The sequence below is a fragment of the Chelonoidis abingdonii genome, chromosome 2 (assembly GCF_003597395.2).
Source record: "Chelonoidis abingdonii isolate Lonesome George chromosome 2, CheloAbing_2.0, whole genome shotgun sequence".
In the NCBI taxonomy this organism is placed as follows: Eukaryota; Metazoa; Chordata; order Testudines; family Testudinidae; genus Chelonoidis; species Chelonoidis abingdonii.
Window position 1 is genome coordinate 189,427,288 of NC_133770.1, and position 27,032 is coordinate 189,454,319.

The 27,032-nt window shown below is 41.1% G+C and overlaps 1 protein-coding gene across 4 annotated transcripts in view; it reads left to right on the forward strand.

Annotated features, from left to right (window-relative positions):
• CDKAL1 (CDKAL1 threonylcarbamoyladenosine tRNA methylthiotransferase) overlaps positions 1 to 27,032 on the forward strand; it is a 626,106-nt gene that overhangs the window by 451,735 nt on the left and 147,339 nt on the right. For all 4 annotated transcript variants that reach the window (XM_032776978.2, XM_075062869.1, XM_032776979.2 and 1 more), the window contains one exon: positions 8,163 to 8,343. In XM_032776978.2, coding sequence (XP_032632869.1) covers positions 8,163 to 8,343 — 181 coding nt within the window. The remainder of the gene's footprint in view (positions 1 to 8,162; positions 8,344 to 27,032) is intronic.

Here is a 27,032-nt window from a genome sequence, read left to right on the forward strand (position 1 = left end):
GGGGGCGGGGGAGGTCTTTTTTTTTCCACAGTGCCCCTCACTGTAGCATCTAAATGCCTACTATGCTTTTTGGTTGTTGTCCCCCAGAAAAGTGAAGCATTTGCCTCCTCTAGGCAGTCAATTATGAAAATAACAGAGCTGCCCATACAGGTGTTAGAGCTGGACAGGGCTTCAGGAAACCCAACTTCACAATAACGGGTCTAATCAGTCCCTGAAATCAGTTTCACCATATTGTCTGAGGTGTTAGCGATACACCCCAGACCCAATCCAGTTTTTGTGATTCTTTTATCTTAGACTATAATGTTAACAATGTAGAATTATTACAGATTTTCAAGTACAGATGCATTCACTCACCTTTGATAACAGTAAGTGTTAAGATGAATAGCCAAAGAAAGTTAATCTGGGATATTTAGAGAATCCCCCAAATGTCCCTACTTCAATCCTCCTTTTCACAGGTAGACTCACCCACCCTGTGCTCATGTAGAATCTTAGCACTGATAGGAATCTGATCAGAATTAACAGCAGCTCATGCCTAAAGAGAACACCCCAAGGAAAAGGAAGGAAAGCACCTATACCCCCAAAGAGTCTTTGAACAGTCTTGGTGGAGGCTAAAACAAAACTGTTGCCTAAAAATAGGAGTAGAGGTGTAAAACCCCAAAGGTATAGTATAAAGGAAACACCTCATCCTTAGGAAGACAAACGAGAGAATTAGTAGGGTTTGGGAGATGGGTATGGGTCCAAGGGATGTTCCACAGAGATGCTCAGTGGGCTTGTTACAGTGACTGGTAGCTAGTGTAAAGCTGCCTTCTTCTGCTGGTGCCTGAGAGCTCAAGCAGCCCCTCTCTCCTCCTCTTTCAGCAGTCTTTTGACCTGCTGGGAAGGAGAAGAAAGCAACACATCCTGTGTTCTCATCTCCCAAGTTCTTTATGATTGGACCTTTCCTTCACACCACTCAGGGTTAGGAAACAGAAGATCAAGCAGGGTCCAGTTTCTTTTTTGTTTTCCTCCATCCTGGCTGCAACTTGCAACAAGGCAAACAGAAGCAGTTGTCTGGATGTCTCAGGTAAACAAGAGTGGGGAGCTCAGAGCTTGGAGTCAGTTTCATTGTAATTGGCCTGTTGCAGGATTTACCCACACCCTGTTCCTATTTACCCTTCCCCACCCCAAACTCTTTCCTCCACCTTTGGAAGGTGGAAGGCACTTCTGTCTGTGTCCCTGCAGTCTGAAAGGGTTTCTTTGCAGCTGAAGGATAAGACACTGATATTTATTCCTTGCCCTCTCTCTCCCAAACATCCCTCCACCTCCTTCTCTCTCCCGTCTTTAGATGGATGTTCTCCTTAGTTCCATCATGACTGGTTCCAGATTCTTCAGTAACCAGAGGTGCTATCTCATCAATATAATGGTCTTTGGACTCCTGCTCATTAAAGCAGCAACAGTAACCTCTATTCTTTGGGCAGACGCGGGGGCTCCAGGTGGTGCTTATGTTGCCGGCCGTAACTCCTCCTTGGGTACAAACTTACATGAGCAGGTGAAAGTGGTTTAGCTGTAGCGAAGAATGGAGAGAGTTAGGGCTCATCTCCACTACGGGGAGATAGACGCTGCTGCAGTTCATGCAGCAGGAGTCAATTTAGCGGGTCTAGTGAAGACCCGCTAAATTGATGTCAGAATGCTCTCCGGTTGACCCTGGTACACCACCTCTCCGAGAACAGTAAGGTAAGTCAACTGGAGAACATCTCCCATCGAGGCAGCACAGTGAAGACACTGGGGTAAGTCGGCCTAAGCTACGTCGACTCCAGCTACATTATTCACATAGCTGGAGTTGCGTAACTTAGGTCGACTTAGCCCAGTAGTGAAAACAAGCCCTTAGTTAAGAAACCCAAAATTAGCAAATTCCCAGAGACATAAGTATATTTTTCTATAGATAAAGTGTTCCATTCATCAACTTCTCCTGACTTCTGTAAAAAGTACATTTTTGATGTAAAAGGTTACAGCAGAGATTTTTGTAAATAACCATTCTTCCTTTGTTTCTTGAGTCATAGCTGAGCGGGTAGAGATAATAGGACACCCCCTTCACAGCCAAAATATTTACTCTTGGGGAAATTCTGCACTATTACGTGCATGCATAATTAATGAACCACCTTCTGAGGGAATGTAGACTGTGCGTGACTCACCCTGCAGCGCCTCCTGCTGGTTGTCTCGGGGAATTAGCTCTTTTCCAGCCTTGGCGCCCTCTGCAGGCTGGTGTCCTGCTTGTCGCTGGCCTCATGTCCCTCCCGGACCCTGGTGCCTCTTTACCCTGGGGCTACCCCCTGGCAATACTCCACCAGTCTCTATGGGTTTCCCCAACCCTCTAATCCCCACGTTGCCTCAGTCTGGGCTACTGCCAGTCATCATCTAGCCCCCGCTCTTTGGGGCAGACTGCAGTGTAAAAGCCACTCATCATAGGCAAGGGTGTTTGGAACTGCTGCTTTCCTCTGCCTCCCAATACCTCTATGGGCCTTGGACCAGGCCCTGCAGCCTGGGGAGTTGCCAGCCTGAAGCTCACCTTTTCCCAGCCCTGGTTCACTCCCCTTTCTGCAGACAGCCAGGCCCTGCTCTCTCCCAGCCTGGAGAGAGACTTCACCTGGGCCTCTGGCTCAGTCTTTTATATAGGCCAGCTGTGGCCTGACTGGGGCAGGGCCCAGCTGTGGCTGCTCTGCCAATCAGCTCAGCTTTCCCCTTGCCCCAGCCCATGCCAGGGATGTTTTAAGCCCTTCCAGGCAGGAGTAGGGGACCACCTCACTCCAGGGAGGTCTAGGTTGGATATTAGGAAAAACTTTTTCACTAGGAGGGTGGTGAAACATGGAATGGGTTACCTAGGGAAGTGGTGGAATCTCCTTCCTTAGAGATTTTAAAGGCCCAGCTTGAGAAAGCCCTGGCTGGGATGATTTAGTTGGGGATTGGTCCTGCTTTGATCGGGGGTTGGATTAGATGACCTCCTGAGGTCCCTTCCAACCCTTATATTCTATGATTCTATGATATTTTTATTTTTTTGCGCAGAAAAAAGCTTCTGCCAAAATGTGTCTGCAGTTCTGCCTTTTGCCCACCAGAAGGCACTGTGGAACTAGACCAAAGCAGCAGCTCCTGGCCAGCTAGGGAAGACAAAGTGCCTACCTTCTTCACAGCACCTATCAGGCCAGGTCACGAGACAGGGATCATGGGGAGACAGATAGCGTGGGGTGCTGGGTCAGACCGAAGCTCATATAGGGGTAATAGGAGGGGACAGACTGGGGCAGGGTCTGAATGGGAGTGGAGGCACGGGGGCAGGGAGGTGCAGGGCCACATGGTGATGAGGAAGGATGTGCAGAGCTACAATAGAACAGAGGGTGACTGAGTGGGACCACAGAGACACATGGGGACAGGGAGAGATGTACAGGGACGCAACGGGATGGGGGGAGTGGGTGGAGCATGGAGGGACACATGGGGGTTCAGGAACACATGGGCTTGGGGCACATGTGCCTGGGTGAATAGGAGAGGCTAGGGGTCAGCCAGGGTCTGCATGGGGGAAGCTCCCTAACAATACCTCCCCGACCCCCCCGACCCCAAAAAAACCTGTTCCATACTTTTCTCACCCATACCCAACAACCTTTCAGGTTATACCCAGGCTCCTTTCCAACAGTTTACTTTCCTCTCCCTCAGCTCCTCCGTTACCCCTCACTCCTGCAAGCCTTTGCACTGCTTCTGAGGAGTGTGGAAAATACGGTTCTGTATTGTAGTTTAAATTAATTATTACTCAGAGTTCTGCATTAATATGCCTAGTAAGGAATCCATTTGTCAAAAAGCACTTCCTGAAATTTTTTTGTTTTCTGTATTGTTACAGACATACTTGCTGATAGGATATTTTGAAATAAATGACCAAAAATAATTGAAACTAGTGTGATTATATTGTGTCATTTTGACAAATAAAATACGCAGAATTTTAAAATATTGTGCGCAGAATTCCCCCAGGAGCAAATATTGCTCTGCTTTAAAGGTTTATATTGCAAGATGTAACCATTGCATTGTGTTTTTTGAGGAATTTGTCAGGATTAAAACTGTCTTTAAATAAACTGAAAAGTCTTTTATCCTTTTGAGAATAGCACAGAAGTAATAGTATATGCCAATTGCCCCCAATAACCAATCTGCAGGTCACATTCAATGCAGAAATACATTTGCAAGTGGTCTTATATATGTTTAGCCTTCATAAAATCCACCAGGTATTCTGGATTCACTGGTGATGCATTCTGAAACATCGCTACTGACCCTGGAAAGGCCCAACAGATATCAGACTATAAAGAATTTTTATAAAGTTACTAAAAACTAATATATGTTTTAAATGCCTGTTACCACAGAATGATTACTAGTGACATTCAGCACTTATTTCTGTTTAACTTAATATTGGCTGATACATTTGTGAGCAGAAACTGATCTTTATTGCTTAATTTTATATTTTATTTCATAGTAAGATCTTTATTTTTGAGTAAAGTCTTTTTTTTTGCTTTGTTTCAGTCCCTCAGACACCAAGATACAGTAGTTTTCCAATTTGTTTTTTTTACCATATCATTGTTGTTCTTCCCTTCTGCTCTATCATTATTCCACATATACAGAATCATTTTCATAAACTCTATTTGTGTTTGTGTGTGTTTGAGAAACACAGGGAATTTGATTGTTTCAGTAATTGGATTTTCTCTTGAATGGAGTTTTCACATTCTGTACCTTTTCTCCCTTTTAAAAACATTTTTCTTTAACGTTTTAGTTTGTAGCCAAAACTGGTATAAAAACAGCACAGGGCAATGTTGTATTTTAGGCAGCCATATTGGATTGGGCTATGATTAATTGCTGTTGCTGAATAGACTCTCTGGTCCTTACTCCATTTCCCAAACCTAGTTTTTCCATTGTGTGTAGAATAATCCCATCCAGGAAGAAATGTAATTACTAAGATAATTAGCACCTTCTCACCAAACAGAATTCAGACATTTTTGCAGTTTATGAATTTAAAAAATGTTTAATTTCCTTTTCACTCAGAGAGGGAGGGAAAAAAACATTTTACTGAATCTAGCTTGATTTAACTTTATAATTCATGTTGCCTTAGAAACAGGCAAGCTGAGATAAAGGATGATATTACCAGTACTTTAGTCAGTAAATGCTTACACTGCTGCCAACAGTATCATTAAAATGGCTAAAATAACTAACATATAATGGCCTTGTCAAACTTAATGAGTGTTTTATTAATGTTACAAGAAATGTCAGCTGGTGCTATTTGATATTAATTTGTGAAGTAGTATATTTTGTCTCATGTAAGCCTGCCATTATAGCTCAAAATATGTGCTGTGTGAGCAGGGGAAGTGTCATAGAATGCAAAATTCCTCTATATTTATTCAGTTCTTAGCTACCGTAGATGTTTACATTACTTCATTTCAAGTAGAACTGTATATCCTACCGCTTATATCAGGCTTAGTAAACCAGTGGGAGCCGCTCCAGGCCCTTTGGCCCACAGTATCGGATTGTTTCACATTATATTTATGATTCAGCTATTGGTTTCCACTTAACTTTATTTAGCAAGAGAAAAGTCCTGCCCATCTAGTGGGACAAATCTCTCAAAAAATACCTATTTTATGTGTAAGGTCATGTTGGGTTTTTTTAATCTGCCATGTTTTAACTTCAGTCTTAAACCTTAGGTTCTGAACTCATAAATGTAATGTAGAATGGAGAAAAAGATTTTCATGTTTGTTTAAAAACCTAAGGAGAAGGTATATTGTGAGATTAATATCTAGATGACTTCCATGCAGCTAACTACACTAAAAAATAATGGCATTTGAAAGAGAGAGAGCAAGAAACATGGCTCATATAGGCAAGATTTAAACAAAAATCCTGCCATCCTAAGTGAAAGGGAAACAACCACGTGTTTTCCCATGTTGTACCGCCCACTCTGCAAGCCTTGCAGCAGTCTGAGAAATATAATTTAATTTCCTTTTTCTTATTCATTGGGTTTTCTGTAGTTATGTCACCTCAAGCATTAATTAATTTAGCCTTTCAAACAAACCTGTAAGAAAGTAGTTGTCTCCATTTTATAGATGATGGATGGAGCACAGAAAGACTAAGTGACTTACCGAAGGTTAAACAGTAAGTCTGTAGAAGAGCTGGCATTAGAAATCAGATCTCCTGTCTCCCAGCTCTGTGTTCTAATTACAAGATCAAAGTAACCTTTCTGTCTTGAACTGACCCTCACTTTTGTGGCACATTAGTAGAACTATTTAATTTGCTGGAGAGATGCCTCTTGATTAAGTGTGTGACATTTTTTGTCATAAGGTCACTGTCTTTGAATTGCTACCAGCAAATGCCATGGTGGAAGAGGCAGGGAATCAAACCAGGGTCTTGTGAAAGACAACACAGAATAGTCCCATTGGTGGTCTCATTAAGCACCGTTTTCTTTTGCCCTAGAACAAATATTTCTCTTTCAACATCTAAATATTACACAGATAATATTCAGATGATAAGTGTTTGTTCATCTATGCTAATAGATACTTGGATAGGGAAAATGAGAGAACCCAGCACCACCGGTGTCCTGTCTGGGGAATCCATCCCAGGTTTTGGGAGGAAACGGTCAGAAAGAAGGAAGATGAGTGTGGGTCCGGGAACACATTTGCATGCTTGGGGGCTACCATAGAACTGCAGAGTGGCTTAGGGACCCACTCTTCAACTCAGGACCAGATATCCTTTCTTTTTTTTTGGTCTGAGGAAATCAGATAGGACCAGTCTCTACACTGCAGCATTCGCACACTTAGAGTTTGTTTTTTAATGGCCCAAACCTTGTTTTGGTATAAACAAGGCAACCTACTTTATACTTATTTGGCTCTTACATTCCCTTTAAAGTCATATTCTTTCCAGTTTGTCAATATGTTTGGTATTGGGATGCCAAGAAACAACTTAGTATTGTAAGGCTGTATTGTAAGTACCATATTGATGATGATGCGCTTATAGCACTTTTCCTCAGTAGATCTCAAATGGAGAGCAGCATCCTTATCCCTATTTTTCGGATGGGGAAACCCAGGCACAGAAAGGTGAAGCAACTTCTTCAACGTCATCCAGCAGGCCAATGGCAGAGCTGGGAACAGAATCTAAATCTCCTGAGTCCCAGGTCAAGTTCTCTATCCACTAGCAACACTGCCTAAGTAGGGACACTCATTTCTCTTAATCATGAGATGTAATCTAGCTAAGGTAAAAAGTAAAGAAAAGTCGCCATTGCTAAATAAAAGGGTAGTTTTGTGCTGGTGCCGTTAGAATAATTTGAATTTTTGTAGTGAGACAAAGTGGGTAAGATAATATCTTTTATTGGACCAACTTCTGTGGGTGAACAAGACAAACTTTCAAGCTTGCACAGAGTTCTTCTCAAAAGCTTCATTTCTCATGAGCTTGTCTCTGTCACCAACGGAAGTCGGTCGAATAAAAGATACTACCTCACACACCTTGTCTCTCTAATATGCTAGGACCAACACGGCTACAACAGCACTGCAAACAACAATTTATTTGTTTTTGTTTTTTTTATGGGGAGAGTGGGTTTAGATAATTAGACATATTTTAAGGAGGAATGAATTAGAAGGTTGGTTCTGACTAAAGGAAGCTTTTGTTAACTAAAAAAGCCAAATTGGACTACAATTCCTAAACTCTTCAGGATGTCATGTCCACATCTTTGCCCTACAGCAGTGCAAGGGATTAACTAATTCTAGTAATAAAGCCCTGGAGCTTATAAACTTTGCAGACTGAGTGACTAAAATTAATTAATTTACAAGCTCTGCTAGTAACCTGTGGTTTCAAGTGCCTAAGGTATTCGTTCAGAATTAGTCCATTCTTGTTGAGTTTTTTTTCCAGTTCTGGGTCAAATATTTACTGCAACTTCTCTCTCTTGTTTTCCATTCTTTGGGTTCTCACCCATGTGCCACGTTTTTCATTGTCAAAGAAATGGCCATTAAAAATCCCACTGTATTTTTTCTAGAAGTGGTGTTAGGTCTTAGTTCTCTAGCCAAAGGCAAGCTGAATGCCAGTAATTATTCCTTTCATTTTCAAGGGAATAAGATTTTTATGTAGGGTGAGACTTGGTGTACCTAGTCCTCAGTTTAACATTTTTTTTTCCACTTTCATTGCAGAGTGCCTGGAATAACAATTGCTACAGACATCATCTGTGGTTTTCCAGGGGAGACAGATGAAGATTTTCAAGACACCATGAAACTTGTAGAAGAGTACAGGTTTCCAAGCCTCTTTATTAATCAGTTTTACCCACGTCCAGGGACTCCTGCTGCAAAAATGCATCAAGTTCCAGCCCTAGTGGTAAGATATATTTTCTTGAACCATTGTATTTGATAGCTCATTTTATGTGTCTTTCATGTTGTGCCAAATGTGAATGTACAGTATGCACTGTACTGAATTGAAACATAAGAAATGTTTATTGGAGAATATGGTTTTGCAGCAGAATTATGCCACAATTAAAATGCAGTTTTATATATTTCTATAAAATAAACTAATTGCCTTTCAGAGCTTAGCTAGAACATGGGATGCCTTGCCAGATTTGAAGTTTAAATTACTGCTCAGATTATTAATTGGGGCAAAATAGCATCTATAGCAGGTTGAAGTGGTTCTTTTCACTTTGACTTTATAGTCATATATTCTTCCTAACCTGTTTTCAGAGTGAGTCTCTTGTTACCAAGAAAAGGACAAAGGTTACATTTCATATTTTCTTCCAATTTTTGAAAACTTGTGTGAATCCAGTGATATCATACATATTGCAAGTGATTCTATGCAAAATAGTATGAACAGAATGATAGTTATCTTTGAAATATATGCTAAAGGTCAGATTGGCATGTGACTACTTTCATTCCGTTGACTGCTACTTCATAAATATCTTCCATGATTCTGCACTTTTTTTAAATCTTGTTTCTGCCTTCAACCTATATGGTAAATGTCACTGGTGAAATTTGTGTATGTAATTGTAGTTAATCTTCCAGGTTTCAGGTACTCCCCAATCTTCTATAGTTGGCCGTTGTGGTTGTATAACTCTTTCCAATTATCAAGCCATTTCATCTCAAAATCCCAAAGAGGATAAAAGCCACGTTTTAACATGAGGTAGTTGGCTATCAACTATACTCTAATTAAAAGCAGCAAAGAATCCTGTGGCTCCTTATAGACTAAGTATTCACCCACGAAAGCTCATGCTCCAAAACTTCTGTTAGTCTATAAGATGCCACGGGATTCTTTGCTGCTTTTACAGATCCAGACTAACACGGCTACCCCTCTGATACTATATTCTAATTGATACAGATAATTTATATTCCCTTTTTGTCATAAGTGATAATTGTGTAAAGGTTTAGTTTGATAAATAATCTACTTTGAATGTGCAATGGTGTAAATGTGCATACTTGCCTAACCTGAATCTTTGAACAAGAGAATATACCATTCTGCTGCTTATAAAACCATTTAAACTTTTCATTTGTGTTTGTACTAGTGTAAATAACATTTGTATGCACTGCATTTCCAATCAGGATAAAATCACAGCCAGCTAATGTTGTAGGCAGATAAGAATATATCATACTTCATTTTGTGGGGTCATCATGGCTCACCACTCTTTGAAGAGAAATTAATGAGTGGGTCAGCTACTCTTTGAAGAGAATTCAAAATATTGATTGTTGCATCTCTTCCTCAACGTCAAAACTATACAGATATAGTCTCTACTTACTGTCAATATGTACCTTTAATGAAAATGGAGAATTGGGTTAAATTTGATTCCTTTTATTTTATTGTTCAAAGAAGTAAGCTTTGAGCCATTATTAATTTTTATTTTTTTTTAAGAACAACTTATATAGGAAAGCGTAGAGGATTTGAGCACAAAAGATACTGTTGTGGTGTGGTATGATAGTGAAGGACGAAATAAGCTCACACAGTTGACTGAGTTTTTTTTCTTTCTAAAATGCCCATCACATTGTGATTGAGGGTGCCTATGTTTAAAATACAGCTGAGCAATTTTGGCAGTCCCAGCAGGTTAAAAATTTAAACATTTGGGTTAATTTCTGGTTTTGGTCACACAGATACAACCCCATTATCCTCCGTGGATTGCACAACAGTAGAGGAATTTGGCCTCTTTATTTCCTGCAGAGTGTAGTTAAATAATTATACTGACACTAAATATTAATCACGTAAGAACTAACTTATTTTTTAAAAAAATTTGGTTTAAATTTGGGGCAGTGATGACAATTTTAGTAAAGCTTGACAATTTCACTTTGCTCTTTTTTCTATAATTTGTTTCTTTTGGGGAATTAAAACCTTCAGAAAAGCTATGTCTGCTTATGTTCTAGTGCTGATGGAAAAGCTGTAATTAACAGATATTCTTTTTCTCTCTCACCTTGTTTCTTTTTTGTAATCTTCAGCAACTCTGAGTTATATATTCTTTCATCTCTTTCTGGAAATGCAGGATAAACTAGCAACTGGATCAGGAATGTTTTATGCTAATGTCTTGTCTTTTATATTCACAGTGCCTCTAGATAGTAGCTAATGGCCCTCCTTGTGATGTCAAGAATGCACATGCATTTCGTTTTTCATTCCTTGTCCAGAGCACCTTATAATTACATATCTTTCTCAGTTGAGAGAAGAGACTATTATCTAACCATAGACTCCCACCCCTTTCCCATTTTTTACTGCACATGTTGTCATCTTATTGTTAATGAACTGACTTTAGTATGTTCACATAGAAACAAGCAGCACATGAACCTATTACAGCAAAAAAATATATTATATATAGTACATCATATCTCCGATCTAATCTCATAAGCTAATTCTTTCTCAGGAAGTTCAAATGCTATTAGCTATGCAGCATATAGGTTTCTTTCAGCAGTATTTCTTCTTATAAAGAATTTTTGGGCACATTATTTAACTAGGGGCACCAAACCAGTGACTAACAATGATGTTATGTGACAGTTGCCAACCTTCTCTTATTGCTCAATATTGGCTATGTTGGCTGTTAATTTTAGCATTGCAGATATCTGCAGTGGGAAAGACGTATTGCTATTTGCAATCTGCTCCCTGCCTGTACATTCTGTTTCAAGACAACCTCACTGTTCCTAATCAAGTAGTATCTATGGTGGCAACATATTTGCCCTGTCAGTCCTTTAAGTTCACTCTTTTCCAGAGGACCACCTTTCCTCCAGGCACAGTCCATGAAGTAGGCATAGTAATGTTAACACTTCATTATTTGGTGGAGGTGGTAAATTTGGTAACTTTTTTGGAGGAAAATCTGAGATGGGAAAATCTCATTTGAGCTTGACATAATAGAGTATTCAATCAATTCTACTTGGAATCTTTTTTCTACATAAAATGATATGTTGTTGTTTAAATCCATACTGGCACTGATCTTCTGTGTCCAAAAGTCTTATTATGATCATAACAGGCAGAGAGGCTGTAGTTCTTCCTTATTCTGTTGGAAAACTACCATCCTTGGAATGTCAAATATATCTAAATGACTCCATTGCCTCACAACCATTAATTTTTCTTCACAAAACACTTGTGAGGCAGGGAAGTGTTGTTGTTCCCAGTTTACAGAACTGAAGCATTGTAAGACTGAGTTGCCCAGTGTCACACAAGACAGAGCCTGAAATTGAATCCAGAGCTCCCGAGTTCCAGTCCAGTGCCTTAACCATAAGAGAGCATCCCTCCTCCCACATCCTCTAACAAAAAGCTAGTTAGTTATTATTGTATTATTTTTATTGAAGAAGTACCAACTGAAATCTAGGCAGAACTCGGCACCATACAAACACGGAGGCAATTATTTTATGTTTATCTTCACACATCCTTTTGATTCCGAGAGGTTTACAGAAGATTAGTCAAAATATGGCACAAAAATCCCTATTGATACTGTGACTTTCAGTCCTTGTTGGCAATCCCTCTGATTTACCTGAAATAATCTCTGGCTATGCTGACCAGGTATGTACTGTGATTGGAAACCTGGAAAGAAAACCATTACATTGATATATTGAAGAGGTACCTGGTAGAAATTCATACTTATAGGTACATTTTAAAGTGGGTTTAAAATATGGCATAAATCCTTGTTTTTCATAAAAGCTAGTGATCTATCAATGTGAAATTTTACACATGCACTTTGCATTTTCTATGTAGCTTTTCTATGATTTCTCTATATAATTTTTTGATAAATCATTGAAATTGATCTGACTGAAATTTGGCCTTGTCACTGACAACATAAGGAATCATCATCTGCTTAGGGGCATCTTAGCTATATTCCCACTGGGAACAAGATAAGGGAATGGCCATCTTTGCTAAGGCTCTATTGGCCTCACTTCCATTAAGAATCATAGGAGATGGCAGCAATTTTGAGATGTCAGGTTTTCATGTAATTCTCTGTCGAAAAACATCACTCATCAGCCCCTGCTGAAGAAGAAATTTTCAGTTATGAAGAATAACAGTGCAAAAAAAAAAAAAAGACTAGTAAGCCTAAAAGTATGTTTTCAAAACATGTGTACTAGTTCTACTCAAAGAGATGCTGGATGGGGAAACTCAGGTGTGGGGCATCTGCCAGTGAGCATGCACAAAGCCACCTAAGTCCTGACACTGCTGAGCTGCATGGAGCTCATTGGTGGGATTCTCAAACTAATGCCCCAAACCCCCTCCACCTATTTCACCACCACCACCACCTTCTCTGTTTTGTGTGGGAAAGGGCTGGACTGACTAGGCATCTAACTCCAGGAAAGGATTAATGCTTGTGAATTCCAAGTGGTGATACGCACTTCCCTTTGGCCTGGATTAGATGCCTATATCCTTTGAAGGCTGGGGCTTGTGACCCACTCCTCTCCTTAGTATTTCCTCTTGAGTAGCCTAGGTGATTACCTCTTCTGCGTGCTGGCTTTCGTGGATCCCTTAACTCTCCCCATGCATTGTATAGGAAGCCTGGACACCTAACTTGGGGGTGTGAATCCCACTGGGTGGTTGTGGTAAACGTCTGTCCCAAATCTGGACTTTAGCGTACAAAATCTGGGTGCTTACTGTGAACCTCCCCAAGCTTATACCCAGCTTGGATCTTATTTCGCTGCCACCAGATAGTATTGAGGCTACTATCAGCCTGGGTTCCCCCAAATTCCTTGGGGGGGGGGACCCCCCTCTCTGGCCTCCCCAACTTTCCCTGGGAGGACCCCCAAGACTCAGAAGTATGAGTCTACCGGCAAAGGAATGATCTCCCCTCCCTCCTCCCTCTCTCTCCGTTGTTCCGCTCTGAGGGGATTGATGCAATCTCTTTACATGACAATACCAAGAAACTGGTCTCCGTCTCTCCAAAGAGACAAGCCTTAAGCACCAGGGAACAGAGCTGATTCTCTCTCTCTCTTTCCCCGTAACTTTTTCCCGCCCTCCCTAGCCTGTCACAGATGTAACAGGACTCCGGGCACAGAAATTCCTCTCCCCTTTGCCTCACTAGGAAAAGAAACTTCCACAAGTTTTAAAAAGAAAACTTTATATAAAAAGAAAGAAAATACAGAACAATAATACTGCATTAAGAGATCAATACAGGCTCTTGCTTATAAGAAAATATGAATAAACAGTCTGATTTAAAAGATAGCCCAATTAAACCAGTCCAGCAAATCAACACCCATGTAAATACAAATGAAAGCACATCACAGCCGATTACTTTGGTTCCTTTGTACTCACACTTGATAGTAGAATATTTGAAAGAAGATGGAGTTAGAAGAAAAGCTTGTTTACTCACAGCCGAGGAAAACAAAAAGACCCCGAGTTTCCTGTTCCCTCCCAGACTTTAAAAAAAATCCAGGTCTCTGATTGGTCCTCTGGTCAGGTGTTTGGTTCCCCCTTTGTTCACCCTTTGCAGGTAAAAGAAAATTAACCCTTACCTATCTACTTATGACAGTGTTAGAGTGCCTAAAGTTAGGCATTGCAGGGCTGAGCTTAAGTCCCTTTTGTGGATCTAGCCCGTTGTGACTAAAACGGGATTTGTCGTGATACATGGAGGGGTATTGCTGTAATATACAGCTCTGTACATCTGTATTCTCCCTAATGGTAAAACTTGCTAGCTCCAAATGTTAGAAAGGATAAAGTAAATTTTACTTGCTGATAATTAAAGTTCTTTTGCTCAAATCCCATATACAAGTATGCATTTATGTATCCCTGTTATTCCCACTTAGAACTGAACTAGGGTTGCAGAGGGCTTCTGTCTCAGTGCAAAAAACTGCCTATGCAGTGTTTATGGTTAATTTTGATATTTATTAAAATAGCTCCAGGGTACTCACAGCTCAGCATGCAATCAATGATACTGACTTGTGATAAAGTCAAAGAAGTTAGTTACCTGTGGGTAACCTCTGTCTGCAGTTATGATGTTATTATTGAACTCTACCCATGCTTTCAAAAGGTAGTTATTTTAAAACCAGTACCAGCTTCAGATCATATCACTTTTGTTTGTTTGACCAGGTGCTGAAGTGAAAAACTTGTGTTTGTCACGGAGCAGGTGTGTTGTAAAGCCAGTTTTTTTCTACCTGCAAGCAATGAGTGGTTTGGCTCTTAAAGTTGCTGAGAGCTCAGTTCAGGCTGAATCTGTGGAATGAGTTAAATTCCACAGTCGCAGCTGGACTTTGCAGAGTCAGACCCATAGGAAGAGAGAAGAATATTTTGACTCTGGCTTGAAGCCATACCTTTTTGAAATTCTTGCAGTGGTGTAGTTCAGAGCAAGAGGCAGAATGTGAGTTTCTGACTTCTAAAGTGTGGGTTGTGACTGTCCTGCTGAAAAAGCAAGTCAGAGTTCAAAGACAGAGTAGAAATACACCTGGGAAACCCAGGCTGGCGCTGTACCCCTTTGAATCCAACTTTGTTCTTACAGCGGCAGTCTTCAGAGCACTGACCAGAATGAAGATTACTGACTTCATATTACTTTTACACAAAATGTGGTTTAAAGGTTTTAGCTTCCCAAAGAAAATGTACAGTTGTGGATTTAGACTGAGCTGTACTGTCAGTAATAATACACAGCAAAATAACACAGTTGTGGAAAATACACAATTTCTTTGTTTCTTGTTGATTTTTAAACTTCCTTGTAGTGCCAAAACCATTCATCTGTACTACATGTAACATTACTGATGTAATTGCCGGTGTAACTGTTGGTTTTAGCAGCACAATTATTGTCCCATATGAAGAAGAAACAAAACCAGGAACTTAACTTATCCTTTGACAATTCTTTTGTACATGCCACTACAGTTCTGTTGTACATTTCTGCCACGCCTCCCTCCCCTTTGTCATAGGTATACAAGTTACTGAAATGGATCAAAGGAAGAGGTATCCAAATAGGAGTTTATAAGAAGAGGCCTACATTACTACTGCATATAGCTTATCTAACTTCAATTCATTTCAGTTTGCAAGATTATAGTGATATTTTTCAAACTAAAGTTATGCCTGAGACAGATGTACAACTAGAAAAGGAGTTGAAGGGGGCAGGCAGTTCCTAAAAGATGCAATACTGGAGGCTCAACGTCAAGCTATTCTGACACAAAGGAAAGATAAGAAGAGCCACAGGCGGCCAATGTAGCTGCACAAAGAGCTTTTTAGGTATCTAAAAAACCAGAAGTAATACATACAGGAAATTGAAGGAGGGGCATGTCACCGAGGAAGTATACATGGGAATAGCGCAAGAGTGTAGGGACAAAATCAGGAAATCCAAGGCAAAAAATGATTTACAGCTGGCAAGGAATGTTAGAGACAACAAGAAAGAGTTCTTCAAATACATCAGACAAAAAACAAAGCTCGAGGATGGTGTGAGTCCACTGCTCAATGGAGAAGGTGAGCTGCTAATGGAAGATGATAGGAAGGCAGAGCTGTTCAATGCCTACTTTGCTTCAATATTCTCACAAAAATTACATGTGACCAGATGACTAGCAAAGTTACTACAGACAATAAAGCGGAAAGAATGCAGATAAGAATAAGTAAATAACATATCAGAGATCTTCTGAGCAGTTTGAATGAATTCACATCAGTGGGACTGGATGCTGTTCATCCCAGGGTACTGAAGGAATTAGCTGAATAAATCTTGAAGCTACTAGCAATAATATTACTAACTCATAGGTAACAGGAGAGGTTCCAGAAGACTGGAGAAGGGCTAATGTAGAGGCCATCTTTAAAAAGGGGGAAAGGAGGAGCTGGGGCACTATAGACTAGTCAGCCTGACTTTGATGCCTGGGAATCTACTGGAACAACGTATAAAGAATTCAGTGTGCAAGTACCTAGAGGATGGGGTAATCATTACCCAGCATGGGTTTATTAAGAATAAATTATGCCAAACCAGCTTGATTTCCTTCATTGACAAGGTAACTGGTTTGGTGGCTAGGAGGAATACGGTGGACATAATATACCTGGGCTTTAGTGAGGCTTTTGACACAGTCCCACATGACTTTCTGATAAGTGAACTGGAGAAATGTGGGCTTGGCGGAACTGCCATTAGGTAGATACATAATTGGTTAAACAACCACAAATAAAGAGTAACTATTAATGGAATGTTGTCAGAGTTGAGAGAGGTCTCAAATGGGGTTCCACAAGGATCTGTACAGTGTTGTTTAACATCTTTATTAATGACCTGGATGTAGAAATAGAGAGCATGCTCATCAAAGTTTCAGATGACACAAGGCTGGACGTGGCGGGAGGTTGCCTACACTTTTGGAGGATAGGATTTTGATAAATTTGAGAACTGGGTTAGAGGCAACAACATGAAAAACCAAATGCACAGATACAGAATGGGGAATAACTGGCTTAACAGTAGCACTTCTGAGAAGGTTCTGGGAGTTGTGGGGATCACAGCCCCAACATGAGTCAGCAATGTGATCTATTGCAAAAAAAAGCAAATGCAATTTTAGGTTGCATTAACAGGCATAGCATGCAAGTCACAGGAGGTGATAGTACCACTCTACTCAGCTCTGGTTAGGCCTCTGCTTGGAGAACTGTGTCTAATTTTGGTCAAAGAGACGGAATGCAGCCATATGAGCAAAGGCTGAGGGAACTGGGTATGTTTATTTTGGAAAAGAGAAGACTGAGGGGGAACATGATAGCAGTCTTCAAATGCTTGAAAGGGTGCCATGAAAAAAGATGGAGAAATGTTGTTCTTTCTTGCTACAGAGGGCAGAACAAGAGGCAATGGGTTCAAACTACAGCACAGCAGATTTAGATTAAATCTCAGCAAAAACTTCCTAACTGAAAAAAACAGTAGGACAATGGAACAGACCACCTAGGGGTTGTGGAAGCTCTTTCACTGGAAATTTTCAAAAGGAGGGTAGATCGCCATCTGTCTTGGATGGTTTAGACACAACAAATCCTGCATCTTGGGCAGGGGGGGGTAGACTGGATGACACTTGTGGTCCTGTCTGACCCTATGATTTAAACAAAATTGGCGGGGGCGGGTAAGCCCTGAACTTGTTATGAGCTACACACACACACACATCACAGTGGCGTGCCTTTGAAGTAAATGCAATGAGGTCATTGATGGATTGAGGCTTTAAGGGAGACATCAACATGACAGTATAAAGTTGAGGGTTGTGTATTCCTCTCATCCCACAGTGGTTGTACTTATGGCCTTATATATGTCATTGTGTTCAGATATGGGGGTTTTAGTTCACACCATAATGGAGAGATTTGAGTTCAGGTGTTAATCTCAATCGAGATCCAAGTTTATGAAACCTTCCACCCTTATACAAGAAAGACATGGGTTTCATTTGGGCCCATCTCTGTCTTTTACTCACCGTAATTACAGATACAAACTGCCATAGTAAACAGGACACAGTTTCAGACTGCTAAAATTAATGAAGCAAATACATATCTTCTCTATTAGTTTTTTTTATTATTATTCTTGATCTTATGTTTGATGTAAGACATTAGTCTGATCAGAACTCATTCATTGATAAGACTCAGCAGCACATTGCTGATTGGTTACAAACTATAGAAGGTTTAGGAGTATTGTCCTTAACGTAATTTCTGAAATCAGATGTGTGCATTAGAACAGTAAAACCTGTTTGTTTAGACTTTGGCATTGCTGGAATTCCCATGATAAACCTGAAATACGCTTGCAACTCAAAACAGGCCATGAAATAAGTCTCCACTCAGGTCTAATATTAATAATGTTGCTCAGATTGGTAAAAGTGTACTAATTTAATACCTGGCTGCCTAGAGATTTGGAATTTTTAATTCAGGTTGAGTATGTGGGTTCTGTCTCTATCTATATTGTTACTGATAGTCATTCCTTTAGATAAAGTATGAATAGAATGCACTAATGCTTTAATGTATTTCTAAAAAGTTAAAACCTTGATAAATTTTAGGCAGAAAAATCCCAAGAATAATTGATTAGTATCTGTAAAAAGGTGTATTCCTTATATTTTAACAGTTGATTATTTCCTCATGAACACCAGACAGTGAAATCGCCAGTGCCAGAAGCCTTCTTATAGTTCCTACAATGCACTGTACTTTTCTAAACACTGCAGAACTCTGGATTTAACTCAGGTTTCATTTTTGCTTAACAGATCAATTTTAAAGTGCAGTATTTGCTTTTGGATTTGGTTTTATTTATTTTTTTTATATCTCATGGAAGAGAGCGAATGTATACCATTTACTTATCGTATTACTGGTCTGGCCGTCCGCAAGGGCTCTTTTTCGAAGAAAAGGATGACGTTAACACAGCCTGAAGTGGGCTCTGAATGACACCACCTGCACTTTAACTGTCTTTAGAGCTCCAAGTGCACCCCCTTCAGAGCCATCACAGTTGATCAGTTCACTGAGTGATTTGGAACTCGTATCTTCCACTGTTTTGGTTGCTGAACATGCACGTCAAGTCAACATGCTAAAAATCCATATGGAATCTGGAATTACTGAAAAACTGGAAGTAGAGAGAGGACAGAATAATAGAGCAGATCATTTGAGATAAAACAGCAAGACTAGGCAATCCCTTAGGCACAAGGCTTTTTTTATTATTTCATGGCTCTCTGAAAGCTGGCAAACGTGGACATTAGCTATTGCCTTCCTCCTTTATTTGGTGTCATGTTATACCCCCTTAAACTCTCTTTTTCCTTCATGGTGACTACTGTTGTGCCAATCCTTCATCTGTTCAGGATGACAGAAAACATCCAAGTCCACTGTCTGACAACTGAACAGATCAATTTGGGGGTGCACCATGAAGAGAGTATTGTAGCCAAATTGATCCTGGCCTTGGATACTCTGTATTACAATTAAGCTAACTGCTTAATTAACGCAACAATATTTAGTTTACTATCCATTATAGTCTCATACAGGTATATGTTCCAGTATGGTAGATTGGTAGTCTGAAGAGCAGTTGCAATAGTCCCGACACAAAAAAAAGCCCTTCATACTAGTCCAGGGGTTCTCAAACTGAGGCTCAAGATCCCTCAGAGGGTTGCGAGGTTATTACATGGGGGGGACATGAGCTGTCAGACTCCACCCCAAACCATGCTTTGGCTCCAGCATTTATAATGGTATTAAATATATTTAAAAGTGTGTTTAATGTATAAGGAGGAGTTGCACTCAGAGGCTTGCTACGTGAAAGGGTTCACCAGTACAAAAGTTTGAGAACCACTGTACTAGTGAAATACTTTTCACTCAACGAAACAGTGTTCGCTTACAGCACTGTGCTTGGAAAATGCCAGCAGCCTGTGGTATTCTAGCTGCTTTTTATGTTGAATTAATTTGAAAAAAAAATTAATAATAATAATCCCATGTACATCAAGTATATTACACAAAAAGAAGCACTGGGTGCTACATTTCTTAAAGGACCCATTTTTAATTAATTCTGCTTCATGAACTAATAGATTTATTTGTAAATTCTCAGAAAATTAATTCTGTACTCAGAGTAAGTGCTGTAATATTGGGGAGTAAATGCTGTAATTTTAAATCAAGAAGTTAAGTCCCTGCTTTAAATGCAAAACTCAGCCTTAACTATGGAGTCACTGATGTTGCCATAATCATGAATGCCTTTTAGTATTTGTGATCCCAAATTAGATCATTGTGATTTTTTTTTAAAAGACGCATTAGGGTTTTTTATCTCCCCTCCTCTTCATGGTGTCACTACATTACATGGGTCCTTGTTTAAACGGTAAACTTAAACTTATTTAGAAAAAAATTAGTGTTTGTAAAAGTGTGGCACTGTAAGAACACAGGAAGCATAACATGCAGCTATATAGCTTTATACTTGTTGTGAGTTGAAAAAAATGCTGTCTGATATATGAATAATTAATGCTGAAAATATCAAATTATACATTGTTGTCTGTCTTATCAGACAAAAACTTTAAAACCGTGTTCTTAGAAAAGCAAAGATGAATAATGAAATTTATGTATATCAATAAATAAACCAGAACAGTGAGTCTATTTTTGACATAGTAATTCAGGAGTAGATATGTTAGGTCAAAAACCCTAGCCACCCCTGAAATGAATTTTAGTCTGTTTCATTATAGCAAGGCAGGAATAACACCATCGGTGGTAGCAATGCTGATAAAAATGATTAATTGCAATGGTGTCAGAATTGGTTGTAGAAAGTTAGTTGTATTATCACTTCTGCCCTTTCAGACCTTGCTGGGAACAGTCATAGGATCATGGTAAAAGTAAGTTACAAGCTTATCAAAAACTTCTGCAATCTGACTGGGGCGGAACAGTTTTCTAACCTCTTTTCTACTAGGATGACATATAGAATAATTCAAGGTCAAAAAGAGTGGCTCATTGGTTTTGATCAAATTTCTTGTTCTGTTCTTCACAACAACAGATTATCTGCAGGCCATCATAACTTGGTTGTTTTGGCGATTTGGTGCATATTTGTGGTATAATATAAGTACAGAATTTGAAGGAATAAACATTCAAATCTGCATACAAATGATTAAAAATATGCCCTGGCTAGGGTTGCCAATTTTGTAATTGCAAACAAACCAAACAACGTAGGCCCATCCCTTCCTCAAAGTCCCGCCCCATCCTCTTCCCTGATACCCCGCCCACTGCTCATTACATTCCCCCTCCCTCGGTGGCTCGCTCTCCCCTACCCTCCCTCAATTTCACTGGGCTGGAGCAGAAGACTGGGTACGGCGGGGAGGGCTCTAACTGGGGCTGTGGGCTCCGGGGTGAGGCTGGGGCTGAGGGGTTTGGAATGTAGGAAGGGGCTCCAGGCTGGGCAGTGGGGCTGAGGAATTTGGAGTGTGGGAGGGGGCTATGGATTGAAGTAGGGGTTTGGGATGTGGGAGGGGTGAGGGCTCTGGGCTAGAGGTACAGGCTGGGGCGTGGGGCTGAGGGATTCAGAGTGCAGGAGGGGGCTGCGGGTTGAGGCAGGGGGTTGGAGTGCAGGAGGGGGTGCGGACTCTGGGATGGGACCAGGGTTGAGGGGTTTGGGTTGCAGGAGGGGGCCTCAGGCTAGGGGTGGGGTAGGGTTGGGTTGAGGGATTAGGAATGCAGGAGGGGGCTGTGGGTTGAGGTGAGGGGCTGGGGTGTAGGAGTATGGGCTCTGGTCTGGGGCTGTGGTCTCTAGGGTGGGGCCAAGGATTAAGAGTTCAGGGTGTGGGAGGGGGCTCTGGGCTGGGGCAGGGGTTACTGTGCAGGGGGTGAGGGCTGTGGCATGGGGTTGGGGATGAGGGGTTTGGGGTGCAGGAGAGGGCTCCGGGTTTGGGGAGGGCTTACAGTACATACATCAGGAGTGCAGCAACGTTTTTAATCCATTTCACAGCAGGTGCTTACATGTTTTTCCCAGCTAAAGAGGGCAATGGAAAATACTTCAGTTGCAGTTACCAAATAACATGAAGTTTATAGTTGGTAGTAAAAGAAAGTGAAGAATTATTCCCCCTCCATCTAGATTTAAAATGACCCTCATCACGATTGTATCTGAATATCTCTGTATCTGAACTTTGAAAAGGCATATTGAGTTTATCTCATCACTTCCATAAAACTTGGTCCTTTGAGTACTGTAGACTAAGGACTATAGGATTAAAATTAAATTTATCCAGGATTCATCAGAATTTCACAGCACGCCAAAACCACTGCTTCCCCAGTAGAGAGTACCACCTTTCATCATGCTTGATTGTGTCTTGGCAGTCTCATGCACCTCCAAAATGCTAACCATTTTGTACAGCACTGAGGCAGACAGCTCCACAGGGTGAGCTGTTGCTTCCATGCTGAAGGAGACATATTTCCTGTTTCCCCAGAGGGCCATAAATCCTATTCCACCACTGTGTTTGTTTTTCTGATAGAAGATAGAATTAGGTTTGCATGCAGTACATATTTTTATTTGATGAAAATAGATTTTGAGAACTTATGGAAGGAAAAAAAATTGCTCAAAATATGGATTTGTATGAGACAGGGCTCTCTGATCTAAGAGGTGAAAACAATAATTGATGTCTAGATGTTTTAATAACATAGCAGCCAATGACAGAAGATATATAAGGAGAGTACAGATTTCTTCATGTTAATGTTGTAAATGTGCTCCTTGATCTCAAACAACTACAATTCTACCTTAAACTCAGATATTGAAGAGAGCTGTAAACTATATTATTTAACAGCATTTGGGCAATGATATTGTTTAATTCTCATAAGATCAGGTCATAGGAGATGTATTATTATTCCCTACTGTGCTGATTCATCTACCACAGCTGTTACACTGCTGGGGTAACCTGAATAAATGTGCATTAGTGGGATTAAACCAAAAATATGATTTCATCTAGAGCATCAATGATGCCTTGAAGGAAGGGGAGGAGAGGATATTAGTTGAATATGTACTAATTGCATTTTGAATTATAAAAAGGCCCACATTAAAATGAAGTTTCATATCTAATTTTTATAATAAATGGATACTTTCAGAAGCTGCAGAAATATCTCTGAAAGCTGCCTGTTGTGTTTTTCATTTGGTTTTGGGGGAAGCTAAAACCAACCAGAATTTTAGTTTGAATAATGTAGTCTGCTTTAGCTCTGCCTAACATCAGATATTTTTATATAAAAATATATAAAAATATATAAAAATATATGGAAAAATATTCACACAGCCATTGAGTATCTCTGAGAATATGTAGTCACTTGAGTGCATGTATGGGAAATATTTAAAAGCTGCAATATTTAATTACCAGTAAGTCTATAATTTTAAAATATATGCTATCAGGAATTTGTGGTAGTCTGAAAATGTTTCTGCTTGAGTGTATGAGGGCCACTGAGCACTGATGAAATGTGATTTTGACCATTAAGTATTTTGTGTATATTCTTTTCAGATCTGGTTCTTACACAATCTTCATCACCAAAGTATCTGAGCACTTTCCAGAAGTGCCTTGAGCAATGTAAATAGCGTCTGCCATGTGTGGTTTGTTCTCTCTCTCTCTCTCTCCTTCTCCGCAAGGAGAAATTGTGGTTATTTAAATATACAGGTGGGCCTGATAGAGCTGCCTATTAGTATGATTGCCCAACATTTCCCATTATAAGATCCTGTGTTTGGTGACCTATAACTTTGCCAGTCTTTAACCGTTTGGGCCAAAAATGTACATTGTGGGTTTCTCACTCATGCAGATATTTTGGGGGAGTCATGGAGGGGAGAATTTCAGCTAAAACAGTTCAGCCCTTTTCTAGAACGAGGCTAGGGAGAAAATATGTTGTTTTGCCCATATTACAAAACTCTGGCAACCTTTAGGGGGCTTCCAGCAGCTCCCATTGGCCGGGAGCAGTGGCCAGTGGGAGCCGCAATCGGCAGAACCTGTGGATGGGGCAGTTAAACGAACCGGCCTGGCCTGCCAGAGGCTTTCCCTACACAAGCAACGTCCCAAGTTTGGGAAACACTGCTCTGATGAAAGGTGCTAGATGGCATGCATGCTTTGTCTAACTGAGGGACACATGGCAGTTTGCCAGGAGTCAAAGGGCTACAGCTGGCTTTTCTGCCATATAATGTTGTTGGTTTTCTTAAAGCAATTACAATAACATAATAAAAAGCACATCATGAGCATTAGAAAAGACGGGGTAAGGAGAGAGTAGGGAAGGGCTGTCATGAATATGGGCAAACAAGAATTATATCTTCTCCGGATATTTCTATGAAATCTGATAGAAGTTTCCAAGTTTGACTAATCTTTTGTTTGTGTGTTTAATTTTTGTCACACTTATATATTAAGATTTTATTAAGGAACTTAATAAATGATGATGTAGCTACGTTTTTCTAATTTCTCATGTTATTTCTCTGAATAACTAACAGGGAAGACATTTGGAATGCGTGGTAATCCACACGGGTGGACCTGATGAGTTTAAATACCTGAGATAGCCAATGCTTTTATTAATTTGAAAAAAAAACTTTGGTATACCTGATGCTAAAGATTTCATGCTAAGGAGACCCTTTTTTGCCGAAGACACACTGTATTGCTGTACAGCTGGAAGAAGAAACTATAACTAGAAAAAATTATCTTAAGAGTTCACTAATCTTAGTGATAGAGAAACCGATTAGCTCATTAGCAGTCTCAGAGGAACAACTCTTCTTATTAGCAAAAAGAACAGGAGTACTTGTGGCACCTTAGAGACTAACAAATTTATTTGGGCATAAGCTTTCATGGGCAAAAAACCACTTCTTCAGATGCATGGAGTGAAAAATAAAGTAGGAAGACACACACACACACACGGATCATGAAAAGATGGGGCTTGCCATACCAACTCTAATGAGACAAATCAATTAAGGTGGGCTGTTATCAGCAGGAGATAAAAAACTTTTGTAGTGATAATCAGGATGGCCCATTTCAAACAGTTGACAAAGTGTGAGTAACAAGTAGGGGAAAAAATTAGCATGGGGAAATAGTTTTTAGTTTGTGTAATGGTGTCTAGTTTGCAAATTAATTCTCTGTTGGAGCCACTCACTCAGCTTAGGAGTCACAAGCCCCGAGTGCTCCTACCACACTGCGGACCACTTGGCCTTCACTTTCCACATCCTCTCTAGTTCCTCTTTCAGGCCCTGGTACTTCTCCAGCTTCTCATATCTCTTCCTGATGTTGCTGTCACTTGGCACTGTTATATACATCACCACTGCTGTCTCTGGTCCTGTCTACTACAAAGTCTGGCTGATTGGCCAGTACCTCCGTCCGTCTGGATCTGAATCCCCACAGAATCTTAGCCCGCTATTCTCCACAACCTTCTGTGAATCTCCCATTGTCTGGGAGGGCTAGCCCTACGCGTGCAGATGTTCTGTACAATGCCAGCACTTGGTTGGCCGTTCAGTGTACGTTCCTGCCTGCATCACACCTCACTTATGTTGACTGTCTCTGAGGCCTCTCTGCACAGTCTGCATTTGGGTCTCTCTAAGTGTAGAACCCCTGCTTCAATGGATCTGGTGCTCATGCCTTCCTGTGCTGCTATGATCAGTGCCTCAGTGCTGTCTTGAATCCACTTTCCAGCCACTGGTAGATTTTCCCATGGCACACCGCACTATCTGTCGATGTACATCCATGCAGGGCTCTTGTCTTGCCATGGCACTTCGTCCTTGTCTCCTCCCATGTCTGCTGCTGCTCAGCATCTCTCAGCAGCTCATCTTGGGGCCATCTTACTGATGTACTCCTGGATGTTCGGGTTTCGTCCAGGATAGTGGCTTTGACGCTCACAAGCCCCCGCCCCCTTCTTTCCGGCTGGTATACAGTCTCTGGGTGGACTTGGGGTGGAAACCTCCGTGCATTGTAGAGGAGCTTCCGGGTCTTCACATCGCAGCCTCCATGTCCTCCGTTGGCCAGCTCACTATACGACAGGGTATCTGATGACCGCAGGCGTATACTTGTTGATGGCGTGGATCTGTGCTTCCACTGAGCTTGCTCTTCAGGACCTGTCTTATCCTTGGTGATACTTGGATGTTGCTGTCTCTTGCCTCCTCATGGTGTTTCTATGTGACTGTGGGACGCAAAGGTACTTGTAGCGTCTGTATGTCTGCTATGTGGCCCGCTGGAGTCCACCCCATCAGTCTTGACTACCTCCCTCTCTTCACTACACCAGCCACACTTCTCCAGTCCGAATGACATCCCGATATCCCTACTGTAGATCCGCGTCAGTGATTAGCAAGTCGATGTCTCGTTCATTCTTAGCAAACAGCTTGATGTCATCCATGTAGAGGAGGTGGCTGATGGTATTTCCACTCCGAACCTGACCCGTATCCAGTCCTTGTGATTATCTGGCCGAGGGGTTAAGCCTATGCAGAACAGCAGTGGGGACAGTGCATCACCTTGGTATATGCCACATCTGACGGCCACTTGTGCAAGCTGCCTTGAGTTGACTCCAGGGTGTCTTCCATAGTCCCATTGAGTTCTGAGGAAGGTCCTTAGTGTCCTGTTGACTTTGTATAGCGCCAGACATTCACAGATCCATGTGTGCGGCATTGAGTAATCAGGCTTTCTCGTAGTCATCCAGGCGTGCTCAGATTGGTCTGTCTAACTTGAAGTCTTGGCGACTGCTCTATCTAATAGCAACTGGTGTTTTGAGCCTCTGTGTTGTTCCATGCCCTTCGAAGCTGTCTCATGTACTGGCCCATATGGTCCTGTAGCTTGCGGCTATGCCGATAGGACTTCCATGTTGTGGGGAGCAGGTTTTGGCCGGTAGTTGGAGGGTTCTGTTCCCTTGGGGTCTTCATGATCAGCCAGTTTGGGTTGGACCTGCTGCTAGCAGCTGTGTTCATTCTGTGCGCTAGGCGTTTCATGCACGGCGTTAGTTTCTTAGCCAGTAGGGTGTGGATCATGTCTCGTCCAGGTGCTGTCCAGCTCTTCATGCTTGACCACTGCTGATATCTTCTACTGTGATGGAGACTGGTTTCTGTTCTGGGAGATTGCTGTGCTCCGCTCAGGTCCTGCACCACTTTGCACGGCGTTATGAGTCTCCTCTTTCTCCCATAGTTCTTCTCCAGTACTGTCAGTTCTGCTGCGTGCTCTGCTGTATTGTGTTGTTGCATCGCAGTTGGGAGTACACCTGGATGGTTCTTTGAAACAGGCATTTACTTTTTTGGCTCTGCTCCTTAGTGT